The sequence below is a fragment of the Podarcis muralis genome, chromosome 7, assembly GCF_964188315.1.
Source record: "Podarcis muralis chromosome 7, rPodMur119.hap1.1, whole genome shotgun sequence".
Taxonomy (NCBI): Eukaryota; Metazoa; Chordata; class Lepidosauria; order Squamata; family Lacertidae; genus Podarcis; species Podarcis muralis.
The window spans coordinates 81,314,122-81,334,924 of NC_135661.1; the positions used below are offsets into that span (position 1 = coordinate 81,314,122).

The following is a 20,803-nucleotide window of genomic DNA, read 5'->3' on the forward strand; positions in this document are numbered from 1 at the left end:
GCTTCAAAAGAATGGCGCAAATGTGGTCCAAATCAAAAGATTCGCCTGCGTTTGCACCCCTACCTTCTCTCTGCGAAATATATATAAAAACACATTTGCTCACTTATTTACAGGAAGCAGAGACAGGGGGTGGCCCTGTGCTCCCCCCCGACCCCCTTTCAGCGTTCTAGGGGGAAGTGAATGGTGCTTCTCCCCCTATCTCTTCATTCCTCTTGCATACACCCCCCCAGTGCAAATATCCTGTCTCTTAGAAGCTCCTCCCCATTACACACACCCTGCCTGCAGAGATCTTCCCAAATGCTTAACCACCATGTGGCACCACAGTCGTGTGGCACTGCAGCACATTTTTCACATCAGAAATTCCTTTCTGAGGCTGGGTGCTCTCCAGAGTGTGTGGCAGTCAGCTGCAATTGGCAGGCAAGCCCACTAGATGGTGCCACGATGCCGCAGGACCCGTCGCCTGGCTGCACTCAGATTTCTAACCCAACCCCCCCAACCCCCAGCGTGGCAGAAGAAAAGGGCAGGGCCAGTCCGTGGCTCCAGATGAGCTCATCAATTGGCCGGGGCAGCGGGGGAGAGCAGTAGCCTTCCCTGCCTCACTCCCCACCCCCCAAGCCCTCCAACTTCCTGCCTTTCACAGAGTTTCACAGAGTTTCACCAGCTGGGTGGGGCTCCCCGACAGCTGCAAGCTAGAAAGCCAGAAGGGGGAGCAAGCTGCAGAGACCGCTGGGGGGGGGCGGAGGCAGGGAGGAGGGAGAACAGTTTAGGGGCTGCAGCTCGGAGGGAGGGGCGGAGGCGACAATATCTGGAAAGGGAGCAGAACGGGACCAGGAACCAGGCAAGCAGTCTTGCTGCTCCACCGGAGACCCGACGCAGTTATACATTATGTCACAAGTTTTCGTGAAGTGCAGCAACAAGTGTTAAGTCAACTCCCGGCTCCTCTTTGCCGTGAGCTTAAAACGTAATTTTGCAACACGTCTGCTGTGTGGCAATCAGTATCGCCAGCTGCAGATCGGGCAGAGGGAATTCAATTCAGCCCTGCAGCTCCTTTCCCTAAGTATTTCCTGCGTTTGTTATGTTTATATACAGTGGTACCTCGGGTTACATACGCTTCAGGTTACATACGCTTCAGGTTACACACTCCACTAAGCCAGAAATAGTGCTTCAGGTTAAGAACTTTGCTTCAGGATAAGAACAGAAATTGGGCTCCGGCGGCGCGGCGGCAGCAGGACGCCCCATTAGCTAAAGTGGTGCTTCAGGTTAAGAACAGTTTCAGGTTAAGTATGGAGCTCCGGAACGAATTAAGTACTTAACCCGAGGTACCACTGTACAGTCATACCGCGGGTTGAAGTTGCTTCAGGTTGAGCACTTTCGGGTTACGCTCCGCGGCGGCCCAGAAGTAACAGAACGCGTTACTTCCGGGTTTTGCTGCTCGCGCATGCGCAGGTGGTCAAAATAACGTCATGCGCATGCGCAGAAGCGGCAAATCGCGATGCACAGGCACGGGTTGCGTTCGCTTCTGGATGTCATCGGAGCTCCGGAACGGATCCCGTTCGTATCCAGAGGTACCACTGTACTGCCTTTCCATCTAAGGCGCTCAAGGCAGGGGGCGTGGTTCTCCCCGCCTTGCTTTTTATCTTCACAACACCCCTGCAAGGGAGGTTAGGCTGAGTAGCAAGTGACTGGCCCAAGGTCAGCTAGTGAGCTTCATGGCTGGGTAGGGGGATTCGAACCGTGGTCTCGCAGTTCGACACTCTAACCATTGGACCACTAACTGCAAGGAGTGGAGGGTGGGGTGTGGAACAGCTCACAGGCTTTAGGAGCTACTGTGCCATAAAAGCCTCTTCAGTTTTGGACCGGGAGGGGCCACCCCTGCCCAAGGCAGCTGATGAAACTCACTTGTCGTGCCTCCAACCAATTTGCAAAACTTTCTGCCTTCTGTGCAACTTCCCCTCTGGCTCCAATTACCTGGTCCTGCAGCTCTTCCACATACTTTGCACTTAATATGAAAATGCTTCACATACAAACAAAAACTGAATCCCGCATAAACTAAGCAACCTTGCATAATTTTATTCCTGCCCTTGCCAGCCAGGAAGCAGAGTCCTCAGCTATTGAGAGCACCTTCTGGCATGCCTGTCCAATGAAAATCTTGGTAAGTCATGGTAAAAAAACAACCACCCCACACACACCTGGCTTCCCCTATTCTCCAGAGTTGCCATCAGGCAATGCCCACACACTTTGCACACCCGCAAGGACTACTAACTTGACTTTTAGCTGGCAGAACAAAAAATGCCAGTGTTTTCAGGATGCTGGACTTTGCTACCAGTAGCAAAATTCCACGGCTCTACCTGCAATTACATGGAACTGCAGAAGATCCATAACTGTATTTGCTTCGCTCGCCACAGTCTGCCAGGACTTTCGTAAAAGGATCTGTGGCGTTTCTGAAGGCATGTAAATTATTATGCAAAAAAATAATAATTTGCAAATAATAATACCACCAGAGGGTTGACTTTGCATAAAACACATTCTTCCTGCAAAATTCCTCAGTGCAAAAGAGATGAAAGCTCTGTTTTCCTACTGCATACTCACACACAAAAAGCACATCATTCGCTTTGGGTCTTACCCAGCTCAAACTGTACGGAGGATGGAACAGGGACCCTCAGCAGCTGCCAAAAAGATAAGGGATAATGATTAGAACAAGCACCGCCTTATTCTGCCACGTGTGGTGGACCAAGCTGAACCTGAACTGTGGTAAAAGTGGATCCCCGACATCATTAAGGCAGCATGTGAGATTCCCAAACTCTTGAACGGGCCTGTGAGGGAATCACCCGACAGCTACTAAACCACTCAAGTTGTAGAAGGAGTGGAATAATTGAGGGAGCTTCAGAACTTGGGTTTCAAATCTTGGTTATGAGAGAACGCTGGTTAAAGCCAGCTGGAGAAAGTGGTGCTGGAGGAGAGGAAGGGAGTGTCTCAAGGCTCTCCACTTTCTATCATATTTTCTGCTTTTAAAACTGCTGCTAGTTTGTTTTCAACTGCTGTTTGTCTCTGCAATGTACTTCCATATGGTGCCCATCTTATGTATGCTGCCTCATGTACTTTTGTGGACAGAAAGGGTGGTAAGTCAACATACATTTAAAGCGCTATGATACCACTTCAAACATGGCTTTCCCCCCAAATGACCTTGGGAACTGCAGTTTTTTAAAAAAGGTGCCAGGAGGCCCCATATTTCCCCTCACAGAGCTACAATTCCCGGAGCTGCTGAAGAGGAATTGACTGTTAAACCACTTTGGGAACTGTAGCTCTGTTGAGGGGAATAAAGGAGGTGGGGAGGTGTCTCCTGACAACTCTCGGCACCCATAACAGACTACAACTCCCAGGATGCTTTGCGGGGAGGCAAGCCACAATTTTTTAATTTTTATCACAGCTCTTTAAACCTATGGTGTGAATGCGGCCTGTATGTTTTACTCAGAGGAGACACTTTGAAATTAATACATGGGACAAAGTGAGGTCCAGTAATTTCCATAGGTCTCCTCTGAGTAAAATTATCAGAACACCACCCGTAGGTATAGATTCATAAAGATCACCATCATCACCGTGAAGCGCTCTCCCACAGAGTTGGCTTACCCCGGCTTTGTCTAGGAACATATGACAGAATTCCACAAACTGCTTCTTCGCCTCCTTGGCTCCGAGGCGGTTCAGTATGAGGTCCACGTGAAGGTAACAGAGCTGAAAGGAAGGAAGGCAGTTAGGAAAGAAGCACCTGGCAGCCGGCCGAGGAAAGGCGGGGCCGGATTCCTTCTCACCTGGCCCTCCTGTGCCAATTCAAGATGGCGACTCCCCAAAACTCCCAGATGATGGATGGGTATGTGTGTTTTAATGAACCGAACAGAGCGAAAGATTATGAGTCATTGAGAGAAGGTGTGTGCGTGTGTGTGAGAGAGAACTTAATAGCTTATTTTTAGTTGCTGTCTTGTTTAATATCGTTCTATAGATTATAAATGCCCCGTTGATTTGGTAATCATATAATATGACTTATAATTGCGAGTGTTAGCTTATTTCTTAGTTGCTGGTTTGTTAACAGGGTTTTAGAGACTGCAATTGTTTTGCTGATGTTAATTATATGATCAACGCTGTGCTAGTGATGCTCTTATTATGCCATTGCTATTTATGGTTTGTAAGTCACTTTGGGGTTCATTCGAAAGGAAAGTGGCACAGAAATGCAAAATAAAATCAACAACCAAAACAACACTGCAGGCCTTATCAATGCAACATTAAATGAGAGATGGAAGGGAAGTTCAGAAAGGCCCTTTCCTGTTCCCCTCTGCATTGGTCCATACATGTAAAACAGGGAAATGAAGCCGGGTAATCATTGCTTCCACTACCTGTCAATCATCCTGCCTGCCTGTATGAGAGGGCAAGGTTACACCATGGGACGCCCTCCATTGGCTTGGCTGGGACCAACCACCATTTGGGTCTACACCATCCAAAACTGCTTCTTGCACTGACCTCGCGGTCATGATGTCAGAATTTATCCATGTTGATATATTACATTAACTTTTAAGACTCGGAGCCTTAATTTGCTTACTTTCCCATGCCCTCCTCATTCCACTTTCCTTTTGTGTCGTGTCTATCAGACTGCAAGCCTGCAGCAAAGACTGTCTTGCTTACTGATCTTTATCCAGCCCAACGATAAATGAAAACACGTTTGGTATCTGAATGGGCTTTTCCCTTCCCTTCCCTACCCACACCACCTTCTTTTGCTATTGTGTCTATAAGACTGCAAAGCACTGGGCGCAGGTCTATCCTACTGTTTGTACAGCACTTAAAAAAAATATTCTTGAGTGCTTCGTAAATAATCTCAGTGCCCTTGCCTGCAGGGCCCGGGGAATTGGGTGACTGGTGAAGGTTTGCTTCTTACTGAGCAATGAGCTAAGAAATGAGATCCCTCTCTTTTCATTTTCTCATTTTTATATCTCAGCAATTGTTACTGATGAAATTACTCTGTTACTGTTAACTTTTTAATAGGCTTACAATAATTTTCCAAAATTAAATGAGTGTCCACTTGTCAGGGTTTTAGTCTTGTTTTAAACACATCTGTTGTTTTTAACTTTCAAAATTCACCTTATGTCTAAATCAGGGGTCAGCAAACTTTTTCAGCAGGGGGCCAGTCCACTGTCCCTCAGACCTTGTGGGCGGCCGGACTATATTTTTTGGGGGGGAATGAACAAATTCCTATGCCCCACAAATAACCCAGAGATGCATTTTAAATAACAACACAGTGGTGCCTCGCAAGACGAAATTAATTCGTTCCGCGAGTTTTATCGTCTTGCGATTTTTTTCGTCTTGCAAAGCACGGTGTCGGGAAAGTTTTGGAAAAGCTTCAAAAACCTCAAAAAGCTTTAAAAACCTCAAAAAAGGCTACCACACCGCGTTCTTTGAGTTGCTCCTCGAAGTCAAGTCGCGACTGTATTAACGGTGTTAAGAAAAAGGAAACAAACTTGCAAGACGTTTCCGTTTTGCGAAGCAAGCCCATAGGGAAAATCGTCTTGCGAAGCGGCTCAAAAAACAAAAAAACCCTTTCATCTAGCGAGTTTTTTGTCTTGCGAGGCATTCGTCTTGCAAGGTACCACTGTAATCCGGAGATGCATTTTAAACGCGGGTGGCACTGTGGGTAAAAAGCCTCAGCGCCTAGGGCTTGCCGATCGAAAGGTCGGCGGTTCGAATCGACCGTTGCTCAGTCCCAGCACCTGCCAACCTAGCAGTTCGAAAGCACCCCCGGGTGCAAGTAGATAAATAGGGACCGCTTACTAGCGGGAAGGTAAACGGCGTTTCCGTGTGCGGCTCTGGCTCGCCAGAGCAGCGATGTCACGCTGGCCACGTGACCCGGAAGTGTCTCCGGACAGCCCTGGCCCCCGGCCTCTTGAGTGAGATGGGCGCACAACCCCAGAGTCTGTCAAGACTGGCCCGTAAGGGCAGGGGTACCTTTACCTTTACCTTTTTACTCATGTAAAAACACGCTGATTCCTGAACCATCCATGGGCCGGATTTAGAAGGCGATTGGGCCGGATCCGGCCCCACGGGCCTTAGTTTGCCTACCCATGGTCTAAATCGTCTCGAGAGGGCGGTTTAGAAGGTGATTAATAAATCAACGACAAAAAAAATGCAAGGCTTACCACAGGGCTGGAGTCGAACTGCAGAACCACATGCTGCAGAAAAACCATCAAGTAGGCTGGATGTCGTGTTAAGAGGTCCAGGCTCTGGAACATACTGCTTTGTGCATCTGGGTTCTGGAACTGAGGGGAGGAACGAAAGTGTGTGTGTGTGTTGTTAAATCAGGATTTCCCCCACTCTACCTTCTCCACTCCACCCTCTCCTCACTGCCTCCTTTCAACACAGTTCCTTCCAGCTCACACTCGGTGTTTGTTCACAACAAGTTTCCTTCTAACAAGCCCACCCAGCTCAGCACTGTCTACCCCACGTGTGGAGAACCTCCGGCCCTCCTGATCTTGCTGAACTATGACCTCCCGGCAGCTCCAGCAAGCATGGCCAATTGGCAGGGAGGATGGGAACTGTAGTTCAACAACTTTTAGAGGCCAAAGGTTCGTCTGATCAACACAGACCGGCAGCAGGGACTCAGGGAAGGGGCTCTCCCAGCCCCATCTGCAGATGCCGATGATTCAACCTTCTGCATGGCAGGCAGGTGTTCTGCCACTGGGCTATGGTGCTGTTGTGCCCTTCCTCCTGCTGTTAGAATCCTGGCCTCTCCCGAACCTCCCACTTACTGGCTCGATGTCATTTTCGAAGTCCTCGTCTTCCGCTCCGATGATCGCCATGGCCGAGCCACTGCGGGCACCCAGTGCTGGGTTCTGGTAAGGAAGACGCGAGACCATCTCAGTTGCAGCATTGAGAAGCCCCACCTTGCCCTGCTTGGATCACACATAGCTTGAGGTCCCAACCTCCATCGTTCTGCCCGGACACTGAGGTCCAGCGCCGAGGGCCTTCTGGTGGTTCCCTCACTGTGAGAAGGCAAGTTACAGGGAACCAGGCAGAGGGCCTTCTCGGTAGTGGCGCCCGCCCTGTGGAACGCCCTCCCACCAGATGTCAAAGAGAAAAATAACTACCAGACTTTTAGAAGACACCTGAAGGCAGCCCTGTTTAGGGAAGCTTTTAATGTTTGATAGACTATTATATTTTAGTGTTTTGTTGGAAGTTGCCCAGAGTGGCTGGGGAAACCCGGCCAGATGGGAGGGGAATAAATAATAAATTGTTGTTGTTGTTGTTGTTGTTGTTGTTGTTGTTGTTGTTGTTGTTGTTGTTGTTGTTGTTACCAGGCACCCTGGAAACTCCACGCACTCTCAAAACAGACCTTTCTCTCCACCCACAAAACCCCTCATATAACAAGAGTCTTCTGTGTAGAAACCACCAACGCCAGCTGCCAATCAGCAAATCTGATTTATAAAAAAGCACTGCCCTTTCTAAAATGGAGAAGGGAGCCCTCCAGAGCTTGCCAGCCTCCAATTCCAACTCCCATCAGCCCTGACAATTGGCTCTGCTGGCTGGGGATGATGGGAGTTGGAGTCCAACAATGTCTGGAGCGCCACAGGCTCCCTATCTTTGCTCTGTGGTAAAGGTAAAGGGACCCCTGACTATTAGGTCCAGTTGTGGCAACTCTGGGGTTGCGCCGCTCATCTTGCTTTATTGGCCAAAGGAGCCGGCGTACAGCTTCTGGGTCATGTGGCCAGCATGACTAAGCCGCTTCTGGCGAACCAGAGCAGCGCACGGAAACGCCGTTTACCTTCCCGCCAGAATGATACCTATTTATCTACTTGCACTTCATGCTTTCAAGCTGCCTGGTTGGCAGGAGCTGGGACTGAGCAACGGGAGCTCACCCCGTCACGGGGATTTGAACCACCAACCTTCTGATCGGCAAGCCCTAGGTTCTGTGGTTTAACCCACAGCGCCACCCGCGTCCCAACAATGTCCAACAATGTCTGGAGCGCCACAGGCTCCCTATCTTTGCTCTGTGGTAGGGTTCCCCAAACTCGGGTTTTTTTTAAAAAAAAATATTTTATTAAGTTTTCTTTCCAACAGTTAGAAATTTACAGAATGAAGAATAAAGAATAAAGAGAAAGAGAAAAAGAGATACATAAAAACCAACTTTCCAAATTATTTTTGCCATTCCAACTGGACTTCCCCACATCTTCCGAACCCTGCGTTCTTTGCAATTAGAACATCAGCAATTTGTTACCTTGTTTCATATCTTACTGTATCTTTCAAATACTATGTTTCTAAGTTCAAAATGCTGTATCTCCGTTATTTGTATCTTAAAAATAAACATAGTATAGTTATTTCATATTGTCCACCTCATCTTTCTTATAACTTAGTTTCCAATTCACATATTCAAGTTGCTGAAGCAAAAGTTTCCTAATCGTACCCAAACTCGGGTTTCCAGCAGTTTTTGGACTACAACTCCCATCATCCTTGACCACTGGTCCTGCTAGATAGGGATGATGGGAGTTGTAGTCCAACAACTGGAGACCTACATTTGGGAAATCCTGTTTTTTTGGGGGGATTGGCAGGTTAGAACTTTGTCCGTCCTACCCCTCACTGTACAAAAGACTATCTCCTTCCCCTCCCCATGCCAATTACTCACCCCATTGTATCCTTCCTCCAGCTCCATTCTGCCCCTGTGGGACGGGTGGGGATAAGGTCCCCAGCAGCTGAGTCAAGGGGTCCAAGTGTTCAGGGTCAGCATCTACCTTTAAGGGGGGGGCACAGAAAAATGAAAAATTCACAAACTGGGCAGTGGAGGAAAAGCACATAGATTTGGGAGTTCGGTTTACAAAACTCTAAGGGCAGACCCACATCCAACGCACTTTCAAACCGCAAGACAATCATGGGAACTGTAGTTTGTTAAGGGCGCTTGGGGAATCGTAGCTCAAGGTGGTCAAACTACAGTTCGAAGGATTCTTTGGGGAGAAGTCACATGCACTGAACAAGCTTAAAAACCCATGGCATGGATTTCCCCTAAACGACTGCTCTCTTTAAATAAAACCCAACTTTGCAAGGATTCGAGTTTTTCAGGAAAAATACACACCCGTCCTCAGGAAGAATATGGGAGATGCGGGGGGGGGGGGGAAGAAGAGATGGAATGGAAAGCAAGTTGGAGCCGGGGGAGGGCTTTATACACAGAGAGGTATTCAAGCTACCAAGGCCACCCCACCTCTCTTTCTCTCCCCCCCCCCAATTACTCAGAAATTCCTGCACTAGGTGGAGGTGAACACTGTATGAATACCGCCTCTGTCACCTACAAAGAGGCCTCAGAGAAAGAGAGTCAAGCAAGAGGAAAACTCCACACCCCACAGACAGCCTGACTCATAAAGGGCACCTTTCCAAAAGGCTGGCAGTAGTGGCCAGGGAGGAGCTCGGTTTGGGGAAAAATATGGGTCAGAATCAAAACAGCACATTGCAAAACTCTTCAAAGTGCTGGGCTTGGATTGCCTTCACACACACACACACACACACACACACACACACTATCCCCAGGGTGGGGGGACAGAATAACCTGATTATTGAGGTTTCCCAGCCTGATTATTGAGGTTTAGGCCCAGATACCCATCTCTAGGCCATTGCCTATCTATTTTCCCACAGACATTATTTGTCTCTTTTTGTGGAACAGGTAAAAAAATCCTAATGAGTGATGACTAGCTTGGTGTCCCCTAGTGGTGACACAAAGGAAGGATAAAAATAATTGCCCACAGGGTCGTTCTCCTAATAGGGAACAGTAAGGTAAAGGGACCCCTGACCATTAGGTCCAGTCGTGGCCGACTCTGGGGTTGCGGTGCTCATCTCGCTTTATTGGCCGAGGGAGCCGGCATACAGCTTCCGGGTCATGTGGCCAGCATGACTAAGCCGCTTCTGGCGAACCAGAGCAGCGCACGGAAACGCCGTTTACCTTCCCGCCGGAGCGGTACCTATTTATCTACTTGCACTTTGACATGCTTTCGAACTGCTAGGTGGGCAGGAGCTGGGACCGAGCAACGGGAGCTCACCCCGTCGCGGGGATTCGAACCGCCGACCATCTGATCAGCAAGCCCTAGGCTCTGTGGTTTAACCCACAGCGCCACCTGCGTCCCTTATGGGGAACAGTACAACTTGCAATTTAGAAGTCAACTTCGGCACCTAAATGGACTAGATCAGGGTTTCCCAAACTTGGGTCTACAGCTCTTTTTTAAGACTATAGTTCCCACCATCCCTCACCACTGGTTCTGCTAGCTAGGGATGATGGGGGTTGTAGTCCAACAATAGGTGGTGGCCCAAGTTTGAGAAACCCCGGACTAGATAGAGCAGGCTTCCTCAAACTCAGCCCTTGAGATGGTTTGAGGCTACAATTCCCATCATCCCTGACCACTGGTCCTGCTAGCTAGGGATCATGGGAGATGTAGGCCAAAAACATCTGGCGGGCCGAGTTTGAGGAAGCCTGAGTTAGATGATCCTTGTGGTCCCTTTCCAAATCTGCAATGCTATGGTTCTATGCCCCTATCTATGGACCATCAACAGAATGACACAAACACACACACACACACACACAAAATAACCAGCTTGCAAAGCAATTTCAGGACATGTTTACAGAAGACTCATAAATGGCCGCTCTTGTAGTCAAGAAGGAATTGATTCTTTGTGTGGTCTGCCAGAGGCTTAGCAGAAAACGCCCCCCTTTTTTCACCCTTTGAGGCCACAAAACGGCTAACCAGACAAAGTACAGGGAGAAGCAAGCTGGTGCAACCTTCTGAGGATTAGTAGCTTTTATGGACATACACACACACACACACACACACACACACACACACACACACATATATATATATATATATATATATATATATATGCATTACATCAAGCATCAAGCTACCGTATTTTTCGCTCTATAACACGCACCAGACCATAACACGCACATAGTTTTTAGAGGAGGAAAACAAGAAAAAAAATATTCTAAATGAAACAGTGGATGTATGATTTTTGTGGTTCATGCTGTGGCCACAGACATGTGATCTGACAGTGAGTTTGGAGTAGCCCAATGCAAAAATCCTGAGGATCCATGTGGATCCATGCTTTGTAACCACGTTTTTGCACCACTGCGACCCTAGGCAACAGTGGGTGCGTGATTTTTTTGGTGCAGGCTGTAGCCATGGACATGCTATGTTATCTGATGGTGAATTTGGGGTGACCCAGTGCAAAGATCCTGTGGATCCATGCTTATAAAAGTCCCTATTAAGGAAAAAACAGACAGGATATACGAAGTATGATTTCTTTTTTATTTACGGTATTTCTTTTTTGGCCACCTCTGTCACTGCAACCTTTGCTCTGTGCTTGCACACTTTTGGGCAATAGGGCATGTAACACACTTTTTTTCATCTGCCAAGATGTAGAAAATCAATTTTAATGTCCCTATATAAAATGCCTAGTGAAGCAGAAGGGTATTACATCAGCCACTGTATTAAGGCTAAACGTTTGAAGAACAGCTCTCTATGGGGGGGGGGGGACTAAATTCCATTTTCAATCAATTGTTATTGTGGCAGCAATTATCAGTGTATAGCGCACAATGAGGAAATGAACTTTAAAAAATATATATAAAAAACATTCTCACGTTATACTTCTTCAAAGAAGAGTATTAGGCTTTTAATGAAGGGGAGAGGAGAGATGCTGTAATCCTCCTGGCTCAGGAGATTCTGATTTACCTGCCGCGTTAGAAAGTATAGATTAAGATATTTTATATACAGCATATAAATCCAGAGATTTCCATGTCTCACTCTGCAATCCAGCCTGCTGTTACTTACGAGCAGGGAAGCAGGGTTTCTCTTCCAAACAAGCATACTGTCTCCCTCCAGCAGTACATTGCTTGGAGAAGCTGTAATTTGGAGGGGGCCTGGGGGCAGGGCTCTCTGCTTTTGGAAAAGAAATGAGAAACCTACCATTGTAAAGCAAAAGTCCCCTCCACCCCACCCAAGCCAGCCCTCTCTCTCTCTCTCTCTCTCCCACTTGCGTGTTTTTCGGCTGCCTGCGAGTCCCTAGAGCACGGAGAGGAGGAGGTGGTGGGCTGGAGCCTGCACGGAAGGACTCGATCATTTCCTTAACCCTCTGCTTGCCAGGAGGGCAGGGGATTCCCTGCTCTTTGTTGAGTTTGAGCAAACGCAGCAACAGAAGCAGGTGGGCAGTAAGACCCTGAGGCAGAATGCAGGAAAGCAACAGCTTCCGCCTTCCCTCTTCCCTCCGCCCGCCCGCCCGATCTTATTTTTGTCTGATTTTTGCCTATTTTGCCCCTTCGCTCCGGAGAGTCGGCTCCAGGGACCACACATTCGCTCAATAACACGCACAGACATTTCACCTTACTTTTTAGGAGAAAAAATCTGCGTGTTATAGAGCGAAATTTACGGTACTTTAGCAGGCAAGGCTTCCCAGCCATAGCTACATTTTTCTCTGACCAATGGCTCTGTGGCTTTTTGGCAACCGCAAAAGAAACAGAAATTAAAAGCAAACATCCACATTTCTCTGTCAAGCTGCACTATTGTTGGAAGTTCTGTCAGTGGTGTGTATGTTAAAAAAGACAGAGAAGCTTGTCTGGAAAAGGGTGACAAACCTTTCAGAGTGGACTGTGACCCAGCTTTCATCCACATTCTTTAATGCTCTGCGTGCTTTTAAGAGATTCATGCAGAATTGGCCTCACACCATAGAAACTGAGAGCCTATTTCAGTGCCATGGTGCAGTAAATACCTTAAATCAGGGTTTCCCAAACTTGGGTCTCCAGCTATTTTTGGACTACAATTCCCATCATCCCTGGACACTGGGTCCTACAAGGTCAGGGTGATGGGAGTTGTAGTCTGAAAACAGCTGGAGACCCAAGTTTGGGAAACCCTTCCTTAAATTTAGGTAGGAAATCTTGAAAATTTTAGAGGGTCTTGTGGACCACTTAAATGATTGTTCTGCCTGTTGTAGCAATTGCAACGTACTATGCTAGATGCTGTATGATTTTAAAACTTCATTTTTTTAATTGCTTCTTTCATTTCTTATGTTGTATTTTATTGTATTACAAGCTCAATTCTTTGGAGTTTGAACCATCATTCAACGGAATACAATATGAGAAACAACAGAAGCCATACAAATACAATTAAAAATCCAAGGTGGATATTTAATGTGGACACACAATGGACCACCTGAATGAAACTCAAGGACCACAATTTTGGGAATGCAGCCACTTGCCCGGAGGAGAGATGAGAAGAAGGAAGCTTGAGGATTTGTCACCATCTAACTCCCATAACGTCCCCTCTCCTCAAACTGCCACAGGGTTCATTTATTCCCTTAAGCAAACAAGTTGCCTTTTATATTCTACTGAATATTTTCTGTTTTCAATCGATGCTTATTGTTGTAATAATCTAACGTAAACCACTTTGCAAGGTCTGTCCGAAAACCGGTACAGAAATACTGCAAAGATACAAGCAAGCAAAGCCCTGCCTTAAATAAAACAAGCCATTAAGCAAATTAATTACGTGAGAGAAACCACAGAACCGTCAAGAGAACACATGTATTTCACACACTCAAGGCAGCGCTGGGTGTGCGATGTGAAAAACCCACTTCCTTTGCTCAGCCACAAAGTTTGTTACGGGGCCCAGAGAAGTGTCAAACCGGGCCTTCGCCCGGCCCACTGCGAGAACGAGAAAGAAACGCTTTGCAAAGGCATTTTGCAAAAGACAATAATAAAGGCTGAATCAGCTGCGCCGAGGATGAAGGGCAGCTGCAGCCGCCGCGGACGAGAGAGGGACGAGGCAGAAATGGCAGGCCACTGAACAAGATGGAACGGCTTGCAACAAGATGGACTCCGAGGCTGCAGACGGAGGACCACGGATGCGAGGTGCTTTGAAGCATATGGGAGAGGCACAAAATGGTCCTAGCCCCTTAATATACACCCATTCTCCATCTGCCCTTGCGACGGTCGCTACCTGCAGCCAAGCGGGCAAAAGATTCGAGATAGGAAGCGAGTCACACCATCGCCCTTGTCTCTGTTTCTTGAGCAATGACAAGAGTTGGGGGTGAAGACCCGCACGCCCCAGGACACCTGTGCCCCTCGGGGACTCCCCCTTTCCTCCGAGCCCGAAGGAGCAGCCGCATCTGCTGCAGCCGGGCTCAATAACAAAAGGAGCAGCTCGGCGTATTTACAGAGAGAGCCGATTTCCTGCAAGAGGAAGCGATATGAGAACAGCCACCTCTCAGCGGGGTGGAAAAAAGGAGGTCAGCCCCGTCTGGGAATTGAACTCAGATAAGGAACAGTAAAATTATGATTTTACCTACAGCGGAAATATAAACTTTAATAGAAGCAGACTTTATATAAAAAGGGTGAAATATCTTACTTTGGATATTCTTTGTCGGTCCGAGGAACTCTGAGAAAGCAGAAGGAGAGCTTCCTTTTACCTTCATTTATGCGGAACTGCCTAGTCAAAATTAGGAAACTTCATACTTCTTATTTTATTCTTTTTAGTTTTTACTAATGCCAGACGGCAGTGTGCAGGGAGAAAGCTACTAAGCCCAAGCAGGCATTGATTTGGACTTGCAGATTGTATATTTTTATTTTGAGGAGGAGCAGAGCGGGGAAAAGACGCCGAACTATGCCCCTCCCCCTTATTTATTTTTTTGGTGTGGACTGTTAGCAAACTGGTGGATTGGTTTCTATCTTGATTTCATTTTTGTACCTGTTCTTCTTCTTATTCTTTTTTGGATAGTGGGATTTCGAAGGAATTAGGCCAACAAGTGGCTGAAGAATTGGCTTGATTTTTATTTGGGGGTTTTTATTAGAACACTTGAAGGCTTGTGGTGGTTTTTATTTTTTTTCTTCCTCGATATTAAGGAATTTGTGATTTTGTGTGCACTACGTTGGGAAGGCTTTGTGCTGGATTAGCCAAGCAAGTGGCAGAAGAAGTTTAATTTTAATAATTTTAGTTTGTTTTTTGGGGGGTGAATTTAACTTTCCTGTTCCGGAACGGTGGATTAGCCAAAGAAGAGTTGGAAAATTTTGAATTAATTTTTCTTGTTTCGTCCCTTTCTTTCTTTGACTCTTTAACACTGGAGGGTGACATCTAGTGGCAAAGAGTGAAAAAAACATTAAAAATAGAGAATGTCATGAGGGTCTGGGAGAGATATAAAGACTTAATGGAACAAAAGACTCCTTGGTGGCTCTCACCAACTGAAGCTCTGTTGCTCAAGCCACTTGGGGAAAACGGGAAATGGCTTACATACAGTGATTTGCTAATACAGTGGTACCTCAGGTTACATACGCTTCAGGTTACATACGCTTCAGGTTACAGGCTCCGCTAACCCAGAAATAGTACCTCGGGTTAAGAACTTTGCTTCAGGATAAGAACAGAAATCGCACGCCAGCGGTGTGGCGGCAGCGGGAGGCCCCATTAGCTAAAGTGGTGCTTCAGGTTAAGAACAGTTTCAGGTTAAGAACGGACCTCCGGAACGAATTAAGTACTTAACCCAAGGTACCACTGTAGATCAAGAAGGAAAATGGAAATTAAAAGAGTATGAGGAAATAAAAGATCGTTTTCAGAGTTGGTTACATTACAGGCAATTACATGAGATATACAAAGAAGACAACAAGAAAGGGTTTAGTTATACCACTTCTAGATTTCAAAAGGAAGTTATAGAAGGAAAAGTGAAGTTGATGAAGGGTGCATATAGTATCCTGTTAAAATGGGAAACAAAAGATAAGGAGGTAAAATCGGTCATGATCAAATGGGCGTAAGATATAGGACATAATATACAATTTGAGGATTGGGAAAAACTGAGGAAAACAGATTTAAAATTTACAGATTGTGCTCTTTTGAAAGAAAATTATATGAAAATGATGTATAGATGGTATACATCTATGTATAGATGGTACAGATAGCAAAAATGTATAAAACCGGGTCAAACATACGTCGGAAATTTAAAGAAAAGGAAGGGACTTTTTATCACATGTGGTGGGAATGTAGAGAAATTTTAAAAATTTGGGAAATGATATACAATGAATTGAAGAAAATGTTTAAAATGACATTTGTTAACAAAACCAGAAGCATTTCTGTTAGGGATTGTAGGACAAGACCTGCCAAGGAAAATAAAGAATATATTTTTGTATGCAAGAGTCTTGATAGCACAAGGACGGAAGAATGAGGAAACCCCAACAAAAGAAAAGTGGCAAGAGAAATTGATGAACTATGGAGAGCTGGCTAAACTAACATATAAACTGCGAGTTAAGGACAACTGTGACTTCAAAGAAGAATGGGAACTTTTTACAAATTACTTAAAAAGACAACAAAATGAATCGGACTCCTTGGCAGGTTTTGAATAAACACACACAAATTTATTGATTGTTAACATAGCAGATAGATAATATAAGGATTTATACAAGTTTACAGTATGCAGAGAATAATATGTGTTGAAAAATCAGAGAGAGGAGCTGAGGGATGTCTCGGGGGGAGGGTTTGATGGGGGGAAATAATGAATATTATTATGTTTTGATACTTTGATATGTCAAAATTGTTAATAAAAAACTTTTTTAAAAAAAGAATGTCAGCACAGAAAAAGGCAGTAGAAGGAGGAACACCATTGGAGAGGAGGAGATCGAAACAAGAAAGTGAAAATAAAGGAGAGTTTTTAAAAAATATTTGCAGAAATAAAAAAGGACATAAACAGAGTGAAAAGAATTTGGAGACAAGGCTGGAGCAGATGGATAAAAAAATTGATATGACTGTTTCTGAGGGGCCAAATGAAAGAGATAACCAAAAGAACACAAAGCTTGGAAGAAGGGATGAAACGAATAAAGCGAAAAGTAAGAGATATGAAAAAAAAGAAAGAAAAAGTTAAAGAAGTCTCAGAAATGAATAAAACATAGGAGGAGCTGTGGGACGCGATTGCTACGAATGAATTGAGGCAAAGAGAAATGAATTTGAAGTTTAGATCGGTTCCAGAATCACAAGGAGAAAATATTTTGGGAAAATTGACAACGGAAATTGCACAATGGTTAAATATGGAGGTAGAGGAATAGGCAAAAACAATACAAAATGTGTCTAGGAATAAAATGAAGACTACAAAGGCAAAAAAATTCCCAGAAGATTATCTGATTATATTTAAGGATAGAGAAATGAGAAATTTGATTTTCTTCATAAAAGGAATAAAAGCAATATATTCTGATCAAAAAGCAAAGTTGATAGTAAATAATATAATAACGGAAAATATTGAAATTACAAAAGGTACAAGACAAGGGTGCCCACTTTCACCATTATTATTCATATCGGTACTGGAGGTCTTTCTAAGGACAATAAGGGAAAATGGAATAATAAAAGGGATTACAGTCGGCCGGAAAGAGCATAAAGTGAAAGCCTTTGCAGATGACTTGGTATTAACAATTGAAGAACCATTAACCAGTGCTAAAGAAGTTATTGAGGAGATAGAATGATTTGGGCAAGTAGCAGGTTTTAAAAATAAATAAAAAGAAGACGAAAATGTTAGTTAAAAATATGAAACAAGATTTGGTGGATATGTTGCAGCAACAGATCGGTATAGAAGCTGTTAAAAAAGTCAAATATTTAGGAATACGGTTGACCTCAAAGAATATAGATTTGTTTCAAAATAATTATACACCAGTGTGGAATGGAATTAAGAGAGATCTGGAAGTATGGGGAAGGATGAAATCGTCATTTTAGGGAAGGATTTCTGCTATCAAAATGAATGTGCTACCAAAGATGTTGTTTTTATTTCAATCAATTCCAATAATCAAGGGGGCAGCAATTTTTAAGGAGTGTCAGAAGACAATTTCAAGATATATCTGGCAGGGGAAGAAACCAAGAATTCAATATGCTGTAAATTGTTAACAGATGCCAAAGAAAGAGGGGGCTTCGCCTTGCCAGACTTGAAATTGTACTATGAAGCGGCCTGCCTCTGTTGGTTAAAGGAATGGATGTTGTTAGAAAATTCAGATTTTTTTGATTTAGAGGGTTATGATAACAGATTTGGTTGCCATGCATATCTACGGTATAACAAAACAAAAGTCCATAAAGGATTTGGCAACCATATATTCCGAAGAGATCTGAAGATCTCTATTTGAAATATGGGATAGGTATGAAAACCTATTAGAACGTAAAATACCATGGTGGGTATCTCCATTAGAAGCAATGTGTGTGAAAAAGATAAATATGAGTAAAAATTAGGTCATGTATGAGAAATTGGTACAAAAAGAAGGAAGTAAATGGAAAACAAAACCTTATGAAGAAGTTAAAGAATATGTGAATGATTGGCTGCCTGCACTATCACCAAATCAATGAAATGTTTAAACAAGATTTAAAAGAAAATGGATTTTATGATTAAAAAAATCAAAATTTGAAATAGAAGTATTAGAAAATGATTGTAAAATATTGCCTAAAATATATAAATCACTGTTGGAATGGCAGTTGAAAGATGAAGAAGTTAAGCCGGTTATGATACACTGGGCCAAAGATTTCGGGTATAATATACAGTTAGAAGATTGGGGAAAATTATGGAAAGAAGGATTAAAATTTATAGCATGTAACGCTTTGAAAGAAAATGTGATGAAAATGATGTATAGATGGTATATCACACCAGCGAAATTAGCTAAAATGTGTAAGACAAGTAATAAATGTTGGAAATGTAAAGAAAAAGAAGGAACTTTTTATCACATGTGGTGGGAATGCAAGAAAGTGAAAAACTTCTGGGAAATTATATATAATGAGGTGAAAAAGATGTTGAAATATACATTTTTTAAAAAACCAGAAGCATTTTTACTTGGTATTGTAAGAGAGGATATTAATAGACAGGATAACAAAATGTTTTTATATGCAATAACAGCAGCAAGAGTATTATTGGCCCAGAAATGGAAACAAGAAGAATTACCGACGAAAGAAGAATGGCAGATGAAATTAATGGACTATGCAGAATTAGAGAAGATGACAGGAAGGATTCGAAACCTGCGGGACCAGAGATTCTCAGAGGACTGGATTAATATGTAAACTATTTGAAAAGAAATTGTAATCAACAGATTGCGCTAGTAGGATTACAAGAGGTTTTGTAAGGAGGAATATATCAAATATTGCAAGGAAGATTATGAAGAAAGCTATTAGTTAAGATAATTATAGTGAAATTAAGAAATGTAAATTAAGTGAAAAAGATTGGAAAATGTTCAGATGTGATTGATGGAAGTCAAAAAATTGTATAAGATGAAATTGTGTTAAATGAGTGCTGAAAATGGTATGTTAAAAAATTAATATAAAAAAATAAATAAAAAGAACAGCCACCTCACACTCCTGCAAGTGCAGAGAAAGAGAGAGATCCGCTATCTCAGCAGGCGGAGGGAGGCAGCTGTGTTACCTTTAAGGCGGGGAGGGGAACAAATCTCATGGGTTACGGAGGCAATGCAATCACGGGTTACGGAGGCAATGCAATCACGCGAAAAGAGCCGCTGGGTTATCTAGTGCAGCTTTATGCTTCCAACAGGAAGTGTCGAAGTAAGAACACAGGAAGCCGCCTCGCGCCCAAGTGAAACCACTGGCCCATCTATTTCAGTACTGTCCACACCGACAGACACTGTACGAAGTTGCAGACACAGGGGCATTCCCAGTCCCATCTGGAGATGTCAGGTTCCGAACTCAGGGCCTTCGACATGCCATGTAAATGCTCCATCTGCCCCCGTTGCCTGATATTCAGAGCTAGGCAAAATTCACATCATGTATTTTAAGCACCACACAACGCCACTTTAAACAGTCATGGCTTCCCCGCAAGAATTCTGGGAGCTCCCAATGTGCTGAGAGTTGTTCGGAGGTCCATTATCCCCTGCACAGAGCTACAGTTCCCAGAGCTCCCTGTGAAGAGGTATTGACTATACAGTGCCGCGAGTCTCTTCGTCTAGCGGTTTTTTCGTCTTGCGAAGCAACCCTATTAGCGGCTTAGCGGATTACGCTATTAGTGGTTCAGTGGCTATTAAAGGCTTAGCGGCTTAGCGGCTAAAAAGCTATTAGCGGCTTAGCGGCTTAGAAAAAGGGGAGGGAAGCGGGGGAAAATCGCAAGACTCGCAAGACTCGCAAGACGTTTTCGTCTTGCGAAGCAAGCCCATAGGGAAAATCATCTTGCGAAGCAACTCAAAAACGGAAAACCCTTTCGTCTAGCGGGTTTTTCGTCTTGCGAGGCAGTCGTCTTGCGGGGCACCACTGTATATAGATGGTATATGACACCAGTGCAGTTAGTAAAAATGTATAAAACCAGTTCAAATATGTGTTGGAAGTGTAAAGAAAAGGAGGGGACATTTTACCATATGTGGTGGGATTGTAACGAAATCAAAAGGTTTTGGGAAACGATTTACAATGAATTGAAGAAAATGTTCCATCTAACATTTGTTTAAAAACCTGAAGCATTTTTGTTAGGGATTGCAGGAAAAGAAACTGCTAAAGAAACTGAAAACTATCTTCATGTATGCGACAACGTCGGCAAGAGTCTTAATAGCTCAAGGATGGAAGAATGAGGAAATCCCGACTAAAGAACTATGGCAAGAGGAACTGATGGACTACGCAGAACTGGCAAAACTGACGCATAAACTACAGGACAAGGATAACTGCGATTTTAAAGATGAATGGGAACCTTTTACAAAGTACTTAAAGAAACAAGAAAATGCATTGGACTCATTGACAGGTTTCGAATAAACACTCACAAACCTTTTTTTAACAAAATTCAGTTAGACAAACTAAAGATCTATACAATTTTG

The 20,803-nt window shown here is 44.3% G+C and overlaps 1 protein-coding gene across 8 annotated transcripts in view; it reads right to left on the reverse strand.

Annotated features, from left to right (window-relative positions):
* The window catches only part of ARHGEF1 (Rho guanine nucleotide exchange factor 1), a 77,328-nt gene that overhangs the window by 48,632 nt on the left and 7,893 nt on the right, over window positions 1–20,803 (reverse strand). For 7 of the 8 annotated variants that reach the window (XM_028742274.2, XM_028742276.2, XM_077932210.1 and 4 more), the window contains exons 2-6: window positions 8,657–8,762; window positions 6,786–6,869; window positions 6,177–6,296; window positions 3,628–3,729; window positions 2,624–2,666 (exon numbers count right to left, since the gene is read on the reverse strand). In XM_028742274.2, the coding sequence (XP_028598107.2) occupies window positions 2,624–2,666; window positions 3,628–3,729; window positions 6,177–6,296; window positions 6,786–6,869; window positions 8,657–8,683 (376 nt within the window). In that variant the 5' untranslated portion in view covers window positions 8,684–8,762. The remainder of the gene's footprint in view (window positions 1–2,623; window positions 2,667–3,627; window positions 3,730–6,176; window positions 6,297–6,785; window positions 6,870–8,656; window positions 8,763–20,803) is intronic. The other variant, XM_077932209.1, reaches the window with a different exon arrangement.